Source organism: Uloborus diversus, chromosome 8 (genome assembly GCF_026930045.1).
Source record: "Uloborus diversus isolate 005 chromosome 8, Udiv.v.3.1, whole genome shotgun sequence".
Lineage (NCBI taxonomy): Eukaryota > Metazoa > Arthropoda > Arachnida > Araneae > Uloboridae > Uloborus > Uloborus diversus.
Window position 1 is genome coordinate 71,921,529 of NC_072738.1, and position 23,373 is coordinate 71,944,901.

The following is a 23,373-nucleotide window of genomic DNA, read 5'->3' on the forward strand; positions in this document are numbered from 1 at the left end:
CTGTAGCTCTCGAGACTCAAACAACGATCACAGAACTACTTTTTGAGTGTAGGAAAAACATCGTAAGCCCGCTACAGATACATAATCTGGAAGTTTTTTCACTTGTAAAAAAAGTTGAAAATAACCCAGTTGAACTTATAGTCTATCAACAATGAGTATATGACCAGAGGGGTTGGTTCTACTTCTTCACAAGTACACCCCAGTATGCTTCCTGCAGCTATCACAGGCAAGGAAAATAGCGTATTTTTTTAACATAACATTAAAATACAGACACTTTTTTACACATGATATTGCCGTCGCAGATTCACCTGGCCAGTAGGTGGTGATACTGTGTGAGCAGGAGCGTTGTCACTGTGAGGATACAGTTCTGCTGTAGTTTTATGAAAGAAGCTTGGTTTTTTAATTCTTCATTTTTAGCTCTTGTTTCATTTGGCAATTTGTCTCTATCTTCTGGAAAAAGAGGGGGGAAAAATTAAATACAATATTAAGCATAAAAATTTCAAACTTTTAGATTTTCATGGTTAAATCATTACTGTACAGCTTAATTATTTGGCCTTATCTTCCTGTAGACCTTCCTGTATTCTGTATTAAAATGGAAAACTTCCAGCTCAGTTTTTTTATTTAGATAATACTTTTAAGCATGCACTTTTTCTTTTATACTTGTTTGCATTACTTTCTACACCTACAGGAACTTTTTGCGCAGAAATTTGAGAAATCCTGGAAGATTTTTTAAAGCAAAACTCCATTTTTACACTTTTTAAACAAAAAGTTTTAAAATCTCTTTCAATTTATAATACAAGAAGCAAGATATTCCAAGACAAAATGCTATTTTTATTTACTAACAGCAAATTGATCTCCAGACAAATCTTTGAGGATTAAAAAGCACTTTTATTACACTCGACCTGATTGTCACGGAAAAATCTGAGACCTGCTTTTGCTTATTGTAACGGATCCCGGTGCGATTTCCAACTTTCTTGAAAGGACGACACAGTTCTTGATTAAGAATATAGGAAATTTATTTACACTATGTACAGGAAAGATCGTCAACAACTGCTAAATTAATCATCAGCAATGAAGCAAATATCACACAACACCGTAAACTCAACGCTTACACACGTATTTACTCCCAAATACGAAAAACAACACAGCGAAATGCCTCGCAATAAACAGAGCTAATACACTCTCAGTACAAATTCTCAATCGAAACTCCCTTTTTATCCAGCGTAACGGCTTATATACACACCGAAAAGAGAGCTCTCAAATATTCCACAAGATTCGAAATGCTTCTCGAAAATAGTAGACCGTTATTTTATTTCTTCTTTTTATTCATTCACGAATCTTATCAACGAAAAATAGGGGGACCATATACTTAAACCGAATGTATAGGGGCTGTATATTCATAACGGGAAACTATTTACAGGTTACGTTACTACAATAATTATTATTTACAGAATTTGTAACATTATATTTCAGCAACTAGGCGATTTAGAGACTTCGGGATTTTGCTAAATGATTCCCCTTGAGATTAACTCAAGACACTACTTAACGCTGAAAAATTAAGTTCTAAAATAAAATAATTATTTCAGCTACGACGGAAAACAGCGAATTTCCATTGTTACAAATTTTGTTGCCTTGCAACAGTAATGTAAATCGTAATCATAATGAAAATTTTGAATCAAGGCTTCTTTGGAGCAAGCAAGAAATTTATCCACTATCATTGCTTTTTTGGGATTTTTATCCTCATCTAAGCCAATAATCGAAAATGGGGCTAACTAAAGACACATATTAGGATCACGAGTAACTTGTATGGTTGTGAAACATTAATTAGTTTGGGAAATCTTTAATAGTTAAATAAATACAAATACAAAAGTGACGACCAGCAACAGGCTCTGGGCCCAGCTAGACTGGTCCTAGTCCATTTACAATCCCCAGTGAAGATCAATGGCCCTCTTAAAACTGTCTACTCCCTTGCGCATGACCACCTCTTCCGGTAAGCTGTTCCCAGGTTCCACTACCCTGCTATAATAATAATTTTTCCTAATATTCGTGTTAGCCCGAGATTTAAATAGCTTAAAACAATGACCCCTCGTCCTGTTTTCAGCGCTAAACTTCAGCCCCGTAACATCTTCCGTTTCAATAAATTTAAACAGCTGAATCATGTTCCCTCGGTCTCTTCTTTTGCTCGAGACTGTACATTTTTAGCCTTCTAAGCCTGGAATCTTAGTCCAAATGGGAAAGTCCACTTATTAGCCTTGTAGCCCGCCTTTGAACCCTTTCCAATACATTAATGTCTTTCTTAAGATAAGGAGACCAAAACTGAACAGCATACTCCAAATGAGGTCTTACCAAACTTCTATATAAGGGCAGAAGAACTTCTTTAGATTTATTTGAAATAGATCTATTGATAAACCCAAGCATCTTATTGGCTTTGTAACAATGGATTCCAATTAAATTAGTATGCAAATAAATCCGAGAGAGGAACAAGGAATAATTTTTAGTGCCAATTACTTAAAGTTTTAGACACGTATATAGGATTTTTCTCTTTCAGTATGAAGCATTTATATGAGAAAAGGAGGTGAAATTTTGGGATGGTAACATTCAAGTCATTTCAAACCAAACTTTCCCATTAAGAAAAATATGCAAGATTTAACACCCAAATTAATGATTGAAAGTTAGATAACGATAAAACATTCTCTACATGACTTGAGTCATTTTCTTGGAATAATTGAAAATTATAAGAATACTTAAATTGTCTGATCTGGGGTTCTGGGGGTCTTAATAAGTTAGGATTTAAAGTTTAGCCAGCAGTGCTGCATTGCTAGTAACAAGGCCAATAAGATGCTTGGGTTTATCAATAGATCTATTTCAAACAAATCTAAAGAAGTTCTTCTGCCCTTATATAGAAGTTTGGTAGGACCTCATTTGGAGTATGCTGTTCAGTTTTGGTCTCCTTGTCTTAAGAAAGACATTAATGTATTGGAAAGGGTTCAAAGGCGGGCTACAAGGTTAATAAATGAACTTTCTCACTTAGACTATGATTCCAGGCTTAGAAGAAGGCTAAAAATGTACAGTCTTGAGCAAAGAAGAGATCGAGGGGACATGATTCAGTTGTTTAAATTTATTAAAATGAAAGATGTTACGGGGCTGAAGTTTAGCACTGAAAACAGGACAAGAGGTCATTGTTTTAAGCTATTTAAATCTCAGGCTAACCAGGATATTAGGAAAAATGATTATTTTAGCAGGGTAGTGGAACCTCGGAACAGCTTACCGTAAGAGGTGGTCATGAGCAATGGAGTAGATAGTTTTAAGAGGGCCATTGATCTTCACTGGGGATTGTCAATTGACTAGGACCAGTCTCGCTGGGCCCAGAGCCTGTTGCTGGTCGTCACTTTTGTATTTGTATTTGTATTTTTCCTTTCTGACCCGGAAAAGTTATTTTGTCCTTTTGAGTGCATTATGAAAAGTGCTTGCTATTTTTTAAAAAATTCTGTTATTTTTCAACTTAAGCGTAAATTTAAAAATTAAGAATAATATTTCATAATATAATAGCCAAGCAAATATCGTCAAGGGTCGCACATTGTTTTCTTTACATCTTCAAAATCAATTCTCGCACTATTAATGAGAGAGAAAAAACGACTTACCGGTTTTTTTGGATGGCATCTTGCCGTGTTCTTCTTCCCGCGGAAAGTCGTAGGATTTGTAATTAGGATACTTGCTCGTGTTGATGCCGGGGGGCAGCCTGAAGGGCGGCATCGTCGGGCGGCGGAAGGGAGTGGAGGGAGGAAGAGTGGTGGCGGTGGTGGCGGTGGTAGTGCTCACCGTTGTGGTGGTGCTGCTGGGGACTTCTGTTGTGGAGGCTGGAAAAAGAAGGGAAGGATATGAAATAAGGATAAACTATTTCAAGGGTGCCCACATAGGGGGGCAAGGGGACGGCTCGAGCCCCCCCCCCTTGAAATTAGAACTTCTTTGCTTTTAGTACTTTTTTCCTTGCAAAAATGTAAAAACATTACCAGCCATTAATGAATAAGTTATTAAAAATGTCAAATTTTAATGACTCTAATCTGTCCAGAAATCAGTTTCCACGGGGAAAATATAAAGCTAAACCAGGGGGAAATTATTTGAGCCCCCCTCCCCCTTGCAACTTTGCATATGGGCGCCCATAAACTATTTTACACTGAAAAAAAAATCCGAACCAGTTCTGGAAAATATATGACAGCTAATGTGAGCAGCGAATGGGGGGGGGGGGTGAATACACCCCCCCCCAGAAGCATTTGTTTTAACATAAATGCAAATTATAACAGTAGTTTTGCGCATATGAAAGGGCTGTTTTGATCAAAAAACCCTTTCAGAAGGTATTTTTAATCAAAAAAATCCCCTTCTGAAGGATTTTTTAATCAAAAACCCTCTCCAGAAGATGTTTTTGATTTTAAAAAAAAAACCCTCCAAAAGGTAGTTTTGATCCAAAAAAAAACCCTCCAGAAGGTATTTTTGATCCAAAAAAAAAAACCCTCCAGAAGGTATTTTCGATCCAAAAAAAAAAACAAGGTATTTTTGATCCAAAAAAAACTTTCCAGAAGGTATTTTTGATCCAAAAAAAAACCCCCTCCAGAAGGTATTTTTGATCCAAAAAAAAAAAACCCTCCAGAAGGTATTTTTGATCCAAAAAAAAACCCTCCACAAGGTATTTTTGATCACCCTCCCCCCTCCATAAGGCATTTCTGGCTGCGCTAGTGGCTGCCAGTAACATATCTTTTACACATCTGGCCAAAAACAGTTTCCAGCAAAAAGTCGGTATCTTTATGAAAATTATCCTGGAATGTTTCTGAAGAATTCAGAAAACTTCCTAATAAATGCCAGTCACGTTTATGAAATAAATCAGTAACCTACAGGGATAACATGTCTGCCAATAGCAGATCATGCCAAAAACAGGAATGTTTCTGGCAATAAGTCAGTACGCCACCTGAAAATAACGCAGGAATCTTTCTGATGAATTCAGAATCTTCTCTAAGTCTCCAAAAAGCGTCTGTGTGTTTGAATTCGCAAAACTCGAGAACTACCCGGCCGATTTTGCTGAAACTTTCACAGTTTGTTCCTTTAAGTCCTGAGAAGGTTTGCAGACCAGTTCGAAAACAATTCGATGAATAGTTCTTTTTGTATTCTAATTTAGGCCCAATTTTCACATAAATTCCCGATTATAGGGGTGAAAAATGACTCGCAAATAGTAATATTATATATCGTTGGAAAGGGAAGAATTTTTCACGTTCTACGCAATTTGTTCCAATGTCTAACTTAATTGCGGCGGGAGTTATTGGTGTTCTTAGCTCGAATTTTTTTTAGGCTTAGCTGAAATTTAGGCACTACTTTCCTCACGAAATAAATGAATAAAAAGTGAAGGAATTGTCCCACAGCTTTCGTTTTGACGCCATTTGAAAAAGCGACCTTTTTTACTCCGGATCTAACTCGACCTACGGTCGAAAAAATAAGCTTTTATCTCGAAAAGAAAAAAAGTTACAAGCCTTTTTATTTTAAATCAAGTTTAAGAAATCTCGATTCCATTCAAATTGTGAACCATTTTATTTTGCATTTCAATTCCTTAAACTTATTTTATTTTGTGTTTCCATGGTTACGCATTTTAAATCCATCTTTCTGGATTCAATTTCTTAAAAGTATTTTAAGATCTGTCGTCATTGTCTGGAAGGGAAATCATGATGTTTTTCTTTTATTTATTTTTTACGCCTGATTGTTGAATATACGTCACTGGACACAATTTTTATTTTCAAGGTGGACCGGGCAAAGCCAGGCAACGCAGCTAGTTACTAATAAAAGCCAGTCATGTTTTTGAAATAAATCAGGAACCTTTAGAAAGGACACGTTTATAGTAATAGCTTGGTGGCTTAGTCATTTCACAGGAAAGCTCCTAAAGTGTGGCCAAAGCTAAAGCAGATTTGCCTGCAATTCTTGCGAAGATATAATATCCATAGACTGCATTTTGCGCTTGCTTAGGGTTCAGTCAGTCTGAAAGCGCCGTATCAGAGCCGAATCCAAAACACCTAATAATGAAACCGAATATATTTTTACACTGACAGCTAAAAATGTTTTCCACAGCAGTGTGAAATCTGCATTCATGCAGCTTGTAGAGATTCAGGAAACTTTATCGCAAAAATACTTGATTTTCACGGGAAACTGGCGGGAACCAGTAAAACTCTGGAGCGTTGAGCGGAAATAGTCTGACATTTCAGAATTTGCTAAGAGTATATGTACCAAAAAAAAAAAAAAACTGATGAAGAAGAAAAGTCTTTGTAATTGTAATCACATCTGAACGTTTAATGAATATCTCTACAAAATGAAGTCTCAAAAAAGCGTCTGTGTGTTTGAACTCGCAAAACTCGAGAACTACCCGGCCGATTTAGCTGAAATTTCCACAGTATCTTTCTTTTAGCACTGGAAAGGTTTGCAGGCCAGTTCGAAAAAAAAAAAAAAAAAATTCAATGAGTAGTTCTTTTTTTATTCCAATTTAGGCCCAAATTTCACATAAATTCTCAAATATGAGGGTAAAAAATTGTGTGAAATAAAATAAAATCTATAGTGAAATGAAAAATTATCATATAAGCTTTGTGCTACAATATGATTAGGGTGAAGAAACAACGCGAGAGAACTCTCGCAACTTCTGGTTGTGTTGGTGAGCTTTTTGCACTGATGAAGAGGCTCCATTGTAGCCTTGAAATAGCTATATGTTGTACTTTCTCCAATATTTGTGTTTTATTTACGTTGTTTTTTCACCCTAATCAAAATATATAGTGTTTGAATAATAGCAATAATAATAATAAGACAATGATTTTTTAAAAAAGGAAGAAAGATAATATTTTACGTTAATTTTAAAGGATATTTTTAAAGACGTATCCAAATGAACTTACTTTTCGGATAAACTTTTTACAATATTGTAGTAGATGCGAAAATAACATTTCTGCGGAATGTTTTTAGGATATACGGTAAGGATACGCCGATTAATCGTCTACTTTGCCGACTTTTTTTTGAAATACACCATTCTCCACTCCGCCCCGAAAGATGTCATGCTTTTTTCCCACAAACATAAAGGATGTGTGATGTTACACGTAATGCTACCCCCTCCCTCGGGGGCGTCCACGGGGGGGGGGGGGGGAGAGAAGGGACATCTGCTGCCCCTGGGCCCAAGCCTAAAGGGGTCCTAAGATTTTTTAAATGATGAGTGAAATATATATAGGAACGTAGGTGTAAAAAATATGGTGATGGACCGTAAAAATCATTTGTGATGGGTTCCAAAACTCCTACGCACGCCTCTTGTCACAAACTATCACAGTTTCATGACCCATCTCCCTTCCTCAAAGCGTGACATTTTCGGACAGGCTCTTACAGAGAGTTTCCTTATTTCTGCTGAAACAACTTAACCCCTTCAGGCGGAATTATGAAATATTGGACCAAAAATGTTGATATTTGGTACACAGTGTACTATGGTAAAGGGTATCTTATACACAAAATTTTGAGCTTGTAGGAGAAAAAATTAAAAGAGTTATGGCACGTCCAATATTCCGGACTTATATTTTTGAAATCAATATTTCATATACAAAAACGATAAAATACCGAACAAACTTCATTATAAAATGTTCTACAAACAATCATAAAACATGATATAAGCATTTGAAACGATTCATTAAAGGTTATATATTTTTTTAAAAATCAGGAAAAAAACCTCGCTTTTCAGATGAAAATCCATGGTTGGAAAAATGAGCCACTCTCTATCTCTCAATCCTTATATGTCAGTGTTGTCAATCCCAAAACGAAAAATTATTTCACAGATTATAATTAGTAGAATGTAAAGAGTCAACTACAAAAAAATCGACTAATTAAATCAATTATTAAATGATTAGCAGCTGTTTAAAGTGTATGTCCGGTATACCGGACACCAGGTCTGAAAGAGTTAAACTTACGATTTATCGCAACTGAAACTGAAATACTTACGTTTTGAAGGTCCACAGCAAACCTTGAAGATCACTTTTGTGTTATGTGTGGCACACCTACCACCAACACGTTGGTGCAGGCCATCAGAACCATTACGAGAAGTTGCTGCAATTAAAAGGTATAACTAAGTTAATCCTTCTAGCACATTAAACATCAAATATTACATTACCTTACACCATTCAAATTTTGCGAATTCGATTGCTGAATTTTGAAAATCTATCCCTTCTTGCAGGAGAACTGATTATGTTTTATGGAAGAAAATCCAGAAACGCTTTCGATAGTGCCAGCTGGGGTTGATGAAATTTTCAAAAATGTTTTCGAGTATTTTGGAATTTTCTTTTTATAATTTAAAAAAACGTTTCTGCCTATTTCGGTATCCTCTTTTGTAATTTCCAAAAACGTTTCTGAATATTTCAAAATCCTCTTCTTGTAATTTTCAAAAACTTTTCCGAGTATTTCGGAATGCTTTTTCTGTAATTTTAAAAACCGTTTCTGAATAAATTATACAGCTTTGAGTCACGAGATTTTCAAAAACGTTTCTGAGTTTTTCGGAATTCTTTCCGAAATTTTCAAAAACGTTTCCGGGTAATTGGGAACCCTTTTTCTGTGATTCTTTTTATTCTGGTTTTATTTTGGCCACTACTGGCGATATTTAGAGAGTGTGAACCTAAGAACATATAGACACTTGAAATATCCATTTTGACCATCCCCGAGATAATTACAGCGCTTTTTCTCGTGACGTCTGTATGTATGTATGTGCGTATGTATGTCGCATAACTCAAGAACGGTATGTCCTAGAAAGTTGAAATTTGGTATGTAAACTTCTAGTGGGGTCTAGTTGTGCACCTCCCTTTTTGGTTTCATTCGAATGTTCCAAAGGGGGTCTTTTACACCTTTTTGTGGGGAAATCATTGTTAATTTCAATAAAAACTCCAGTGCGTTATAATTTGGCAAACACTTGGCGATACATCGCCAACCTTTTGGTCGCCAAGTTTTGTCGCCAACTTGGCGACAAACTTTGCGACATTTTTTTTTTTTTCAAATCTGGTTTCACTTTGGTCATTATTGGCAATATTTAGAGAGTTGACCATTGAATCACAATAAAATGTCCAATATTGGGAAAATTAATCTGTATTACTTGGACGACCGAGCCTCGCTCGGCTTTAAAAGAATTCTTTTTTTGTCAAATTGTGTTTTTTTAAGATTCAATACTTTTCCAAATATACTTGAAAAGCTTCACGTTAACGAAATATTTTGTACTCGACCTTCTTATAACACTAAAGTACCAAACAAAGAAGATTCTGAATGTAATTAAATCAACATTTTGCTTTAAACTATCTGTTACGTTTGTTTCCACTATACAATTTTCTTGTCAGTAATTAAAATATTTTGACCTTAGTTTTGCTATGGTGAAATCGGTTTTTAACCGAATACTTCCTTTCGTACTATGATGCGTTTCACGATTTTATCCCAATCGACATTTTTTTTTAATAAGTACTTTTAGTTTTTACGCCAGAAAATGCTACATATACAGCATGATATCCATCAAAACTGATGATTCACAAACCATTTCAACAAATGATAACAACTGTCTTAACAAAACATAAACAATCTCAAGACATACACTTCTTCGAAATAAAATTCAGATGCGTGATTTAAAAAACATGTTAAACTATTTGAAGTGTAAAAAGAAAATAAATAAATAAAATAAAATAAAATAGGATGGTCAAGCATTAGTTTCACTTAAAAAAGAAAAAAAGCCTTACATCAACTTACATAATGCTTTTGAATTTGTTTTCAGCCAAGTGTGTTTGAAATTAGCCAAAGTGGCCAATATCAGCCAAGTCTGGCAACCCTAAGCAAGTATAAAATTTTAAAGCGAGAAGAGACAAATTTTCATTGTAATGGTTGCAAATCGTCTGCCTTATGCGTCAACTCACAGTTTACTTCAAGGCTTAACTCAATTTGACTTTATATTAAAAAACTGTTTTTTGTAAAAAAAAAATCGTTTTTTTTGCAGAAAAAACACTGATGTAGATGAACTTAGAATGCAAAACCACAATTAAATCCAAAATTTCATCCAAAGCGTTAGAGCCGTTTCCGAGATAAGAAATATATATATACCCACAAGAATTGCTCGTTTAAAGATATAAGATAAAGGTTTTTTTTTTCTCCGGTTTGCAATGAACTTGGGATTAAAAATATTTAAAGTGTTTCTTTGCTTACTCCAAGCCATACTATCATTAAATTGACGTAAAAGGAAGTCATGTGATCACACATATCAGCTCATTTGTAAAAGGAAGTAAAAATATTAAACTTTGTCAAATTATTTTAAAAATGCTTAACTCCCATGTTTTTAAGCATGCTATCTCAGAAAAAAATACTTCTAAGATTCGGGAAACAACCCTATTCGAGACATTGGAGAGTGCTCACTCACATATGAAGTAGTAGTCCTGGCCCGGTGTGAATTCTAGGCCCCCCGGCTGCGGGGTGAAGTTTCGGAAGGTGATGGTGAAGTATCTCAGGTGATGAGGTTTATCACAGACAGCAATAATGCGAGGGTTGGGGTTAGTGATGCGGCACGAATCGTACTCCTCCTTGGACACCTGTGGCGAGAGGAATGAGTCAGTAACAGAGAGAAGAAGGAATAAATCGATAAGATGTCACAATGAAATAAATCAGTTAAGATATCGCAATGAAATAAATCAGTAAGATGATCACAATGAAATGGAAAAGTCAAGATATCACAATGAAATAAAACAGTTAAGATATCGCAATGAAATAAATCAGTAAGATGATGACAATGAAATGGAACAGTTAAGATATCACAATGAAATAAAACAGTTAAGATATCGCAATGAAATAAATCAGTAAGATGATCACAATGAAAAAAAATCAGATATCACAATGAAATAAATCAGTTAAGATATCACAATAAAATAAAACAGTTAAGGTGTCACAACGAAATAAAACCGTTAAGATATTGCAATGAAATAAATCAGTTAATATATCAAAATAAAATAAAACAGTTAAGGTATCACAACGAAATAAAGCAGGTAATGTATCGCAATGAAATAAATCAGTAAGATATCACAATGAAATAAATCTGTTAGATATCACAATGAAATGGAACAGTTAAGATATCACAATAAAATAAAACAGTTAATATACCACAACAAAACAAAACAGCTACGGTGTCACAACGAAATAAAACAGTTAAGATATCGCAAAGAAATAAATCAGTTAATATATCACAATAAAATAAAACAGTTAAGATATCACAACAAAATAAAGCAGGTAATGTATCGCAATGAAATAAATCAGTAAGATATCACTATGAAATAAATCAGTAAGATATCACAATGAAATAAATCAATCACAATGACTTTCCCTCGTTTGTGGAGTCATTTTCTTAAAATAATTGAAAACTACAGGAGAATACTTAAATAGTTTCCTTTCTGACCCAGAAAAGTTATTTTGTCCTTTTGAGTGCATTATGAAAAGTGCTTAGTATTTTTTTTTTTTAATTCTGTTATTTTTGTATTACAAATGGTTTTTTCATACATTATTTAAAAACATATGTAAAGATGCTTGACTTGATATTTGCTTCACGTGATAATTTAATAAAATAGAAAATAAATTAACAGTTATTTGTAATATGTTGGCGATTACTATTACAATTGTATAATATAGTAATGCATCTGAAGTGTAACATTTTGAAAAAATTTTGACCGAATCTTCTTCATTAAAAGAACATTATTAAAAAAAATCAGTCTCGGTTGCAATATAACAGCTATATTTGGTTGATTGAAACAAAAAAAAAAAAAAAGAGAGACTAACATTTCATTCAACTATGTCGGACTCTAGTGGGCTCGGCTTTGCGAGTTTTTCCCTCCTGGCTTGGATTTCGACAGGAGACAATATTGCCAGACAATATTGTCAGGCAGAAAAAGTTACTGATCTGGGCGTCTTAATAAGTCAGGATTTAAAGTTCAGCCAACAGTGCAGCATAGCTAGTAACAAAGCCAATAAAATGCTTGGGTTTATCAATAGATCTATTTGAAACAAATCTAAAGAAGTTCTTCTGCCCTTATATAGAAGTTTGGTAAGACCTCATTTGGAGTATGAGCTTCAGTTTTGGTCTCCTTATCTTAAGAAAGATATTAATATATTGGAAAGGGTTCAAAGGCGAGCTACAAGGCTAATAAATGGACTTTCTCACTTAGACTACGATTCCAGGCTTAGAAGGCTAAATATGTACAGTCTTGAGCAAAGAAGAGACCGAGGGGACACGATTCAGCTGTTTAAATTTATTAAAATGGACGATGTTACGGGGTTGAAGTTTAGCACTGAAAACAGGACAAGAGGTCATTGTTTTAAGCTATTTAAATCTCAGGCTAACGTGGATATTAGGAAAAATTATCATTATAACAGGGTAGTGGAACCTTGGAACAGCTAACCGGAAGAGGTGGTAATGACCCAGTAAGCAAAATATCTTGCCTCAGTATTGCATAAAGGTTGACATGCAAGAAAAATCATCTTGCATTAATGCTGCCTCAATATTGTTATGTTACTCCATTTATGCTGTCAGCAGGCTGCCACAATATTGACTGACAAGGTGTATTCAGCATAATATCAGGAAAATATCAATGTAGGCTGCTTTTGTAATATTGCATACGTATTGATATGACAGGATAATATCAAGATGTTGTCATGACAGCATGAAATCAAGGTCTAGGCAAGATGATCTTGCTTTCGTAATCTTTCATACTTATTGATATGACAGAATAATATCAAGATGTTGTCATGACAGCATGAAATCAAGGTCTAGGCAAGATGATCTTGCTTTTGTAATATTGCATACGTATTGATATGACAGGAAAATGCCAGGATGCATTGACATGACAGTATGAAATCAGCACGTTTGCAAGGTGTTTTATCCATTTATTTATTTGTATTATTTTCACTTTAAACTCGAGAATTAAATTTCATTCTTTAATTATTTTTGTTATTCTTCAAGATAGTTTTCTAGCCTAAGAATATTTTCAAAGCTGACATCTGATCGGAAATTCATATGAAGGTATTAATATTACTCGCAATTTAGTTAAAAAAATGAATGTTTCTTCGTTTTGCATAATACTTGACTTATTTTTTAAATTCATGCTTCTAATTGTATTATAAAGACATAAAATGCCAAGTTAGGAATAATTGCGGAAGTTTTTATAGCACATTTAAGAGTAAAGATAGCAAAATAATAAATAAATAAATAAATACAATAAAGTACATTTTCAAATGGATGTCAGCATTGAAAATATCTCATGGACAAAACACATGAATTTATCTTAAAGAATAACATAAATAACCATTGAATAAAATTAATCTTACTCATGAGATTGAAGTGATAATACGAAATTCTGGGCTTCATGTCCTTTGTTTCAAAGTCTAGGGACGAAAAAAGTTATTTTCGGCCATTTCTAACATTGATCGCACATCGTCTGCGATATGACGTGTTTAGAACTATATTAATAAACAAATGCAGTTATCCGTCAAAGTTTTTCCTAAAACAATACTATTCTACACTAATAACTAAGCAACCAACTTAACGAAGCCTAAAGAATGCAAGGCCACGTGCAGCTCCTCTGAACCGACTGAATCGCAGGTCGAAGCAGGAAGATGTGCCAGCAATGCGAGGGACGCTGGGTAGAAAGAACTGTGCGCATGCGCAAGTATCAACGAAGGTGCACCTGTTCTATTGTGTACTAATTACCTTGATGGTGACAGCATGAAATCAATATCATCTTGACGGCGTCAACATGTATGCAGTGTTGTTATTTTCAGGTAAGGTCAATGTTGATATTTTAAGATGAATGCAATGTTGCATACGTGTTGTTATTGTAATATTGCTTTTTAATCTTAATGCAAGCTTTATGCAGTATGAAACACGTCAATATTGACGCCGTCAGTATAATATCAAGATCTGTCAAGGTTGATGCAAGAAATTTTGCTAGTAGGGGAGCAACGGAGTAGATAGTTTTAAGAGGGCCATTGATCTTCACTGGGGATTGTAAATTGACTAGGACCAGTCTAGCTGGGCCCAGAACCTGTTGCTGGTGTCACTTTTGTATTTGTATTTGTCCGGGTTCGGGCGGGCCCCGTTTGCAAGTTTCCGGTCTCGGGCTTTCGAAAATGAGCCTGAACCATAGAGTAAAGAAATTACATAGAGAGGACTGCTATACTAAGAAATTGAAGCCGGAAGTTGCACCGCTGTATCCCAAGATCCTTAGAATCTTGCTAAATATCTTAGATACATTTTGATTCAAAACACATTCCATTACTGAATCTCAATTGGTTGTTAATTTAAACTCAGATATTCTTGAAAGTTTATGAAGCACGTTTTTGAAATTGCCTTAAAACATGAGTTAAAATGCAAACAAATCCGCCAGCTACTTCAGTCGGTCTCTTTGCGAGATTGGTGAAAACTATTCTCACGAAGCGATCATGTTATTCTAACCCCGCCCATCATTGCACCGCTGTATCCAGTGTTGCCAGATGGTCACACACACACAAATCCAGATTTCCCAACTTCCCTCCCAACTTTTCCCTAAAAAGCGATGTTTTCTATCGAAATTCCCCAAATTAAAAAAAAATTGTTTTTCCACTAATATTTTCATAAAATGAATGTTTTTTGCATGATATTTTTTTCTCTTGAAAAAATCCCCCCCCCCCCTAATAACAGAATTTTCTTCTCAAATTCTTATTTTTTTTTCTTTTTTTGTCTACATAAACACAAGCACCTGCTTCAAGAAAGGACTTTTACTCATATTGGATTTGATTGGAAGGCCCTGGCCAATTGAGAAATTAGAAATAGGCGAATATTTGTTCTCTACTCGCATTTATTACTCTGCTTCTGTACATTTAATTTATGAACTTAGTATATATTATTATCCAAGAACAATCTTCAGTCTCACTTATTTTTACCCATTTCACTTATCAACTAGTTACTCATGCAGAAACACGCGGGTTTAAATATGAAAAAAATTATTTTTCCTGAGAATTTTTTTTCCTCAGGTTTTCCTTAAGAAAAATGTTTTCCCCCCCAAAAAACCCCTCAAAACCCATTTCCCCAAAATTTCCCCAGACTGCTCAAGATTTCCCCAAAATGGGGAAATTTCCCCCGATCTGACAACACTGTCTGCTTCAATTTCATCTCCTTTTTACCATAGACCCTCTATGTCTATTTCTTTACTCTATGGCTCGAACTCATCTCCAATATGTTTATTTCTTTACTCTATGGCTCGAACTCATCTCCAATATGTTTATTTCTTTACTCTATGGCTCGAACTCATCTCCAATATGTTTATTTCTTTACTCTATGGCTCGAACTCATCTCCAATATGTCTATTTCTTTACTCTATGGCTCGAACTCATCTCCAATATGTTTATTTCTTTACTCTATGGCTCGAACTCATCTCCAATATGTTTATTTCTTTACTCTATGGCTCGAACTCATCTCCAATATGTTCATTTCTTTACTCTATGGCTCGAACTCATCTCCAATACGTTTATTTCTTTACTCTATGACTCGAACTCATCTCTAACTTTTCAAAGATTTCTATGGAAACACATCATCTGTTTTCTCTTTTTGAGATGCCAACCGAAGAGATACAAATACAAAAGTGACGACCAGCAACAGGCTCTGAGCCCAGCTAGACTGGTCCTAGTCAATTTACAATCCCCAGTGAAGATCAATGGCCCTCTTAAAACTATCTACTCCCTTGCTCATTACCACCTCTTCTGGTAAACTGTTCAAAGCATTCCATTACTGAATCTCGATTGGTTGTTAATTTAAACTCGGATATTCTTGCAAGTTTATGAATCACGTAGGAGTTTATCACGCAAGTTTATGAAGCGTACAAGGTTCCACTACATTGCTAAAATAATAATTTTTCCTAATATCCATGTTAGCCCGAGATTTAAATAGCTTAAAACAATGACCCCTCGTCCTGTTTTCAGTGCTAAACTTCAGCCCCGTAACATCTTTCATTTTAATAAATTTAAACAACTGAATCATGTCCCCTCGGTCCCTTCTTTGCTCAAGTCTGTGCATTTTTAGCCTTCTAAGCCTGGAATCATAGTCTAAGTGAGAAAGACCATTTATTAGCCTTGTAGCCCGCCTTTGAACCCTTTCCAATACGTTAATGTCTTTCTCAAGATAAGGAGACCAAAACTGAACAGCATACTCCAAATGAGAAGGAAGGAAGAAAGAGGGAATAAGGGAGAAAGGAAGAAAGAAGAAATAAGGAAGAAAGAATGGAAATAATTTCTTACGTTGTATATGACATATCTTTCAACGTCTTCTTCCTTCGTGCCGGGTTTGTAGGCTGGACAGATGATGTTCACTTGGTCGTACTCGAACGGAAGGTTCCCTCTGTTCACGTCGATGATGTGATCTGTGTTATCGATTCGAAACCTACAGGAAAAACAAACCAATATTAGTAACTAGAAATTCACATTTTCATAGTTGCATATGTGGCGTACAGATCAAAAGATGTGTAGGGGGCGTGGCCCCTGAAAGTTTTTTTTTTTTTGTAAAAATGGGCTGTATATTACAGGGTTTTAATGTCACTCATTTAATAATATGTGGAATATGGCACCAAAATTCGGAACGAATGGTCCCCGCAGACTTTCCCATTTTTAAGTTCCATTCTTATTTAATGAGATGAAAAAGTTCATTTGTTTGGAATTTTTAGTTTTTACATTCGTGAGATGAATCAATCCACCTTATAAAAAACCATTTTTCAATCGGTCATTAATTTTTTAACTCTGAAAAGTGAGGGGGCAGTTGCCCCCCTTGCCTCCTCGCACGAGCCGCCTATACTTCACTATCAACTATGTATCACAAACCTGAAAATGGAGCTCATGCAAGAAACAGTTTCCTCATTTCAAAATTTTCCGCGGAAGGGGAGGGGGCAGGTTACTTCTCAATGTGTATTCTTAAAGGAGAGGGGAGGGGGGGGGGTACTCCATTGACCGGCATGGTGAGAAAGAATTACATAGAATCACTTGGCGATTTGTTGTGCTAGTATGTTGGAACCAAAGCTCCAGCCCTTTTACTCACGTGGTTTTGCACAAACAGTTTTGCCAAAACATTTGTTCAAACATATGTATAATTAGAGGTGCCTACCCGCCTAAGAGCGAAGATCCTAAAGACCTCAAAAAAAAAAGAAAATTAATTTGGTCATTTTGAATTCAAATTATGTTTTTTGCAATCACGACTGTGTGTATGTAGGCGTGTGTGTTTGTGTGTGGGGGTATGTGTGCTGTGTGTAGGGGTATGTGTGTAGGCATGTGTATGTGTGTAGGCATGTGTGTGTGTGTGTAGGCATGTGTGTTTGTGTCTGTGTGCAGGCATGAGTGTGTGAGTAGTTGTGTGTATGAATGTGTGTGTATGTGGGGGGGGATGTGTATGAGTGTGTAGGCATATGTGTTTGTGTCTGTGTGCAGGCATGAATGTGTGGATAATTTTTTGTATGTGTGCGTAGGCATGTGTGTTTGTGTCTGTGTGCAGGCATGAGTGTGTGAGTAGTTGTGAGTATGTGTGTGTATGTGGGGGGGGGGGGATGTGTATGAGTGTGTAGGCATATGTGTTTGTGTCTGTGTGCAGGCATGAATGTGCGGGTAGTTTTTTTATGTGTGTGTGTATGTGTTTGTGTGTGTGTGCATGTGTAGGTATCTGTATGTATTTGTGTGTGTATGTGTGTAGGCGTATGTGTGTGTATGTGTTTGTGTGTATATGTGTGTGCGTGCGTGCGTGCGTGTGTGTGTACGTGCGTGTAGGTGTATGTGTGTGTCTGTGTGTGTGCGTGCGTGTGTTTGTGTGTAGGTGTATGTGTGTGTATATGTGTGTGTGTAGTTGTGTATGTATGCGCGTGTGTGTAGGACATGGATGCAACCTGGAGACGGCTTTCGCTATAGGAGCAGCATCGTGAGGAGCCGGTCGACGGTGATGGTGCGGAGGGTGGCGGGGGAGAAATAAAATGATACGACGCCAAAAACAGTCAAATGAGAACAATAAGCAATCGTGATTGCTCAAAACAAAATTATACAATAATGTACAATAATGAAAATTTCCAATGGCGCAGTGTGCGACTTGACTCGCTAGGTGGGTACCCCTGCCACCCCCCTCCTCATGAGCGATGGCAAAAGTTATGGCACCCCCCCCCCCCCAACACACACAAGAAAAACCAATACCTTGTTTTATTTCCTTTTGATATAACCCTGTAAAGAGATCAAGAGGACCTGTCGCGACCCCTCCAGATATGATTTTCAAAATTTTCTGAACATGCAGCGAATTTGTAATTTTGAAACTTGTTTGCAAGTCTGAATGGTGAATGTGCTTCAATTTGGTTGTTTCCTTGAGTCAAAAGTAGTACTTTTAGTCACTAAAATTGATAGAACAAGCAAAAAAAAAAAAAAAAAAACACGAACCTAAAAAAATTCTTTCATTTTCCCAACAGTTATTTTTTAATTCATTTTTTAAAATGTCCGATTTTGCAAACAAGGCATGGTCTTGATGACGTCACAAAAGATTCTCTTTGGCGCATTTTTTACCGCGTTTTCACGTTATGATAATCAAGAAGCGAATTAAAACTGCGCTCTACGCTTGCTACCAACCCTATCGTTGCCAATACACGTGAATAAAGATGCGAATTAAATATTTTGCTCTGCGAATGGCATTTCATCATTTATGATGTCATCGGCAAGAAATGTAAATAATAAAAGCGCACCGATTTAAGTAATTTTTTTAAAAATATTAAACTTAAACAATTTATTTAAAAAATGGTTAGATCCTATGTTTTTAAACGTGTTTTTTCAGAAAAAATACTTTTAAAATTTTGGAAACAACCCCATTCTTATGTTTTGACTCTTATTTGGTTTAATTTACAGTTTAGTCTCCTAGATGGCGCACCTTCTTCATTAAAGAACTCGTCGTCCGAAACTTTCTCCAAGGAGCTGCAGCGCGCATGCGTCGTACAAAGTTTCATCATGCTTGAATCAAAACAAAGCCATGGGGATAATAACAATTGGATAAAAGAGACAGAAAGGGGGCGGAGTTTCGGCAACTTTCGAAGGGAGCAGCAAATGATATCGCCTGGGGGCGCGGCATTCCGCCCGCCGCAGTTCTTTCACTTTTGCCGAGCAATTAAGAGGAGTGGAGTTGTATAATAAATGTTGAAAGTGACATTGGCAGGCGTGAAATGTCAGCGGCCTTCGTGATGACTCATGACCGCAACTGAAATCATGGAGAACAGAAACGATGGAGAACTAACAGTAGCGGATTTTAGGGGGGCACAGAGGGCACGTGTCCCCCCCCCCAAAGGATTAATTTCCCTATTTTATTTATTATTTTTTAACTGACCTTTCCTTTGCACTTTTTTTACGTAGCTAATTAAAGAGAACACAAAACACACACACACAGCATATTTTGAATAAAAGCATTTTTGTTTGCTAAAGAAGTATTACTGGAGTCAGAGGCCCAGAGTTGCAGAATACATTTAACTCATTGTCCATTAATTCTTCTTTGATGGAATCAATAATTAACATTTTTTTTTTAAATGCGCAGGCGCACCTAAAAGAGTCATTTTGATCTAGGAACCTATTTGCGAAATAATAGATTTCTTTTTCAGCTAATAAAAGATGCAAAATGAAAGAAATCATGTGGTAGTTTCTTAGAAAAACCATGATTTTTAATAGAAACGGCATGTAGTATCACTATGTTATCCCAACTGTATCATGGCTTTAAGAATAAATCAGCAATTGTTTTGAAATTCACACAGAAATAGTTTCTGAATTCTTCAGTGAAACTTATATATGTTATGAAGTTATGATTAAATTCATTTTAAAAAACTCAAGAGAGGTATGAGTTTATTTAATAACCTTGCCCTCGTGCTATAATCATTATGACAATAATCCTAGGTAATACCGCTCATTGTCTAGCATCTTGGTGACATTATATTGGGTTTAGTATTTAAATGGCTTGAAACGTTAAAGATGTATTCCGTCCACATTCAAAGTATATTAGTGCATAATATTCATGTACTTAGAAGTAGATTCATTGACCTGAAGGAATCCTTAAAAAAAATAATAATAAATAAATAAAAAGACACGCACATTTAAAAATAAAGTCAAAACTTTGTTATGAAACATTGAAGGGAGGGGGATTCAATTTCCAGTGCCCCCTCCAAAAGATTTTTCTGTATCCGCCCCTGAGAACTAAACTGACCATTTTTGTTCGCATCGCCGCTTCATAATTGAGTAGTGCTACTGGGCGAAAAATGTAAACATAGGACTGAGCTCGATTTTGGATTGTTATTTCAAGAAAGAGCGAGCAATGATTTATTCCAGGAAAATCCCGATTCGCTCTTGCGTACTTCAGTCGAGTTATTTCATGCGAAGCAATATATCATTAAACGAATATAAAATTCCGAGCACAACTCAACTTCACAAAGGCTTTTTGTTTAGTCATTCTGATCATTAATGCTGCTTTGCTTAAAAGTGGTTTTTCGAAGAACACTATATTTTCCGCCTTCTTTCAAGAAAGATTGCAAGATTTGGCTTTTTAAGTTACAGTGAAACCCCTCATAACGGACACCCCTCTTATGCGGACAATTTTTAATTCCCCAGTTCCAATGCAAATAACATTATTAAACCCCTGTACTGCGGACACCTCTCTATTGCGGACAAAAAAAAATTGTCCTGTTAGTGTCCGCATTAGAGGGATTTTACTGTAATATAATAATACACCAGTTATAAATTCGGAAAAAATCAAGCCAGTTGGGTTCCACGTGAATTTCTTCAAAGATTATTTGAAATCATAACCCTTTGGAATAGGCTTTTGCAAAAACAATTACAATTTATGCTCGAATGCAAATAGTAAGCTCAAGAAGACAGTGGCAGTTACAATGCAATACTCATGTTGTAAAACAAGCAGCGACAAAAATAAAGAAACTAACAAATGAAATAAAATCATAAAAAAATATTTAAAAAAAAAAAAACAAGAAATTCAATAAAATGAAAAAATGAATATAATTAATCGATCAATGTATGAAAATTTCTTAGAAAAAATATATTTTTTTTCTGTCGGAAGCACCACTCGAATCTGCCGCCCCCCTGAAACTGCCGCCCGGGGCAAGAGCCCCGGCTTGCCCCCCCCCCCCCCATAGATCCGGCTCTGAGAGGACCCGGGGCCCGTATAAAAAGTTAGATTTTGTATTTTTCGACTCATTTTTATTTTTGCTTTAAGCTTTCCATATCTTAAGTCTGCATCTTATTTCGAAGATTTTTGCAATAGGGAAGTTGCAACCTATTAAATGTTCATATTTTGGCTATTGGATATTGTTGATTCACCCTCAAAACTAAAAAATTCACCATCGTCGAATTTTAAAACACCGTGGTTGGTTTTTAATGAATTTTTAAAAATCCACGCGCGAAAGTGCGCGCTTCTGAAACGTCACGAGCCTACGTCACAGGGCGCGAATGGGCAGCCTTCCGCCGAAGATCGCTAGGGACATTTTGAGCGTGCTAAAATTTTTATTTTTTAGAAATTCAATAATTCTTTTTGAACACACTATGGAGACCGGATTCGTTAAATTACAATCTAAATAATCTTCCTCATGTAACATCAATGATGTTATTCGAATATTTTCGAGAGGATGAGAGGTTTAATGTTCCAGAAACGCGAGGAGTTAAATGCGAGGAGAAAGCCTTTTACGTTTCGTCTTCGAAGTCGAATGCGTGACCTTCGCTTCTCCCCTATCGGAGGAGGGGATGACGTCACTTCCTATGCCATTTGACGTCACAAGCGCTTGAACTTTAAAAATTAATTTAAAAAAAAACTACTTATCGTATCGCAAACATTTTTTCACCTATGATGTTCATACATGTTACTCTATCATATAAAAATAAACTTGAAAAATCGAAAACTTCCCTATTGGAAGTATACATCTAGGGCTAACGGTTGCAGGAACAAAGGTCACACAGGTTGAGGGGTCCAAGTACCTTTTGAACATTTTTTTTAAATTTGTGAATATTGTGTTTTTTTTTTTTTTTTTGAAACCATAACATACACATTTCGCAACAAACAATTTATTTTCAAAATCTTAAAATATTGCCCACATTTTTTAAAAATAAAAAAAAATTTTTAAATTTCAATTTTTAAAAATTCCTAAGGCTTTTTTGTTTTTGCACTTATTTAAAAAAAAAAAAAGATTTTTGCTAAGCAATCACAATATTCATCTCTAAAAATCTGTGCATATATGTATTGGAATATTTTCTGTGATTAATTATGTAAAAAATCGTAATTTTTTTTCAAAACATTTTGTTTTTAAAGGTATAACATGCTCTAAACATTTGGGTCATTTATAAAATGCTTATCTAATGCACAGTTTTGTTAAATATATTATCCTGACTGCAAAAAGTATTACTTTAAAGCTGTATGTTTAATAGAAAAAAATCCTTAGGGATTCTAATGACATGAAAACACAAAAAAAAAAAAAAAACATCACCGAGAAAAAGCAATTTCAAGTTTTTCTTTTGCATAAGAACACACAGCGAGCATGACCTAAAATTACTCATAACTTTTTAAAAATTTGAACTAAAGCGATGAAACATTTTCCCTGTGTTTGGAATAATTTGTAGTTTTGAAATAAACAATAAAATATTTTTTGATCGTTTCATCATTTTTGAGGTACCCCTAAAAACGGAATACCCTATATAATGTGATACGCACTCACGACGCGACCAGATATTCAACTATTCAACTTTAACATTTCCGGTAATTGCTGTTATTGTATTGATATAATTCCGTCCTGCATTCCTGCTTTATCAAAGTTAACTGTTTTCGTGTGGGCTAATAAAAAATATGTAAAGAAAAAAAGAATGTAAGAATTATAAATTAATGAGTACATTATTTTGTGCTAGAATTTTTTTGCAATTTTTCTGGAGAAAAATAAGCCTCTTCGGAAAAAAACTTTTTTCCCCCCAAAATATCCAGTTTTCCCCCGACATTCCCATTTCTAATCAAATAAATGAAAAAAAAAAAAAAACTATGAGTTCATGCTTGAAGACCTTTTGTGGCATTGATTTCATCCATCGTCAATATACTCAACACCAAAAGAGAAAGCAGAACACAAACAGAACAGATAAAAAAAAAAAAAAAAATTGACATCTTGAATTCAAATTAGGTTTTTCGCAATCACGAGTGTGTGTATGTAGGCGTGTGTGTTTGTGTGTGGGGGGAATGTGTGTAGGGGGTATGTGTATGTGTGTGTAAGCATGTGTGTTTGTGTCTGTGTGTAGGCATAAGTGTGTGAGTAGTTG

The 23,373-nt window shown here is 35.4% G+C and overlaps 1 protein-coding gene across 1 annotated transcript in view; it reads right to left on the reverse strand.

The window, feature by feature from the left end:
- Positions 1-304: 304 nt before the first annotated feature.
- Positions 305-23,373, reverse strand: part of LOC129228423 (uncharacterized) — a 106,064-nt gene continuing 82,995 nt past the window's right edge. The window contains exons 3-7 of the mRNA XM_054863103.1: positions 16,324-16,465; positions 10,433-10,601; positions 7,996-8,100; positions 3,642-3,857; positions 305-450 (exon numbers count right to left, since the gene is read on the reverse strand). Coding sequence (XP_054719078.1) covers positions 305-450; positions 3,642-3,857; positions 7,996-8,100; positions 10,433-10,601; positions 16,324-16,465 — 778 coding nt within the window. The remainder of the gene's footprint in view (positions 451-3,641; positions 3,858-7,995; positions 8,101-10,432; positions 10,602-16,323; positions 16,466-23,373) is intronic.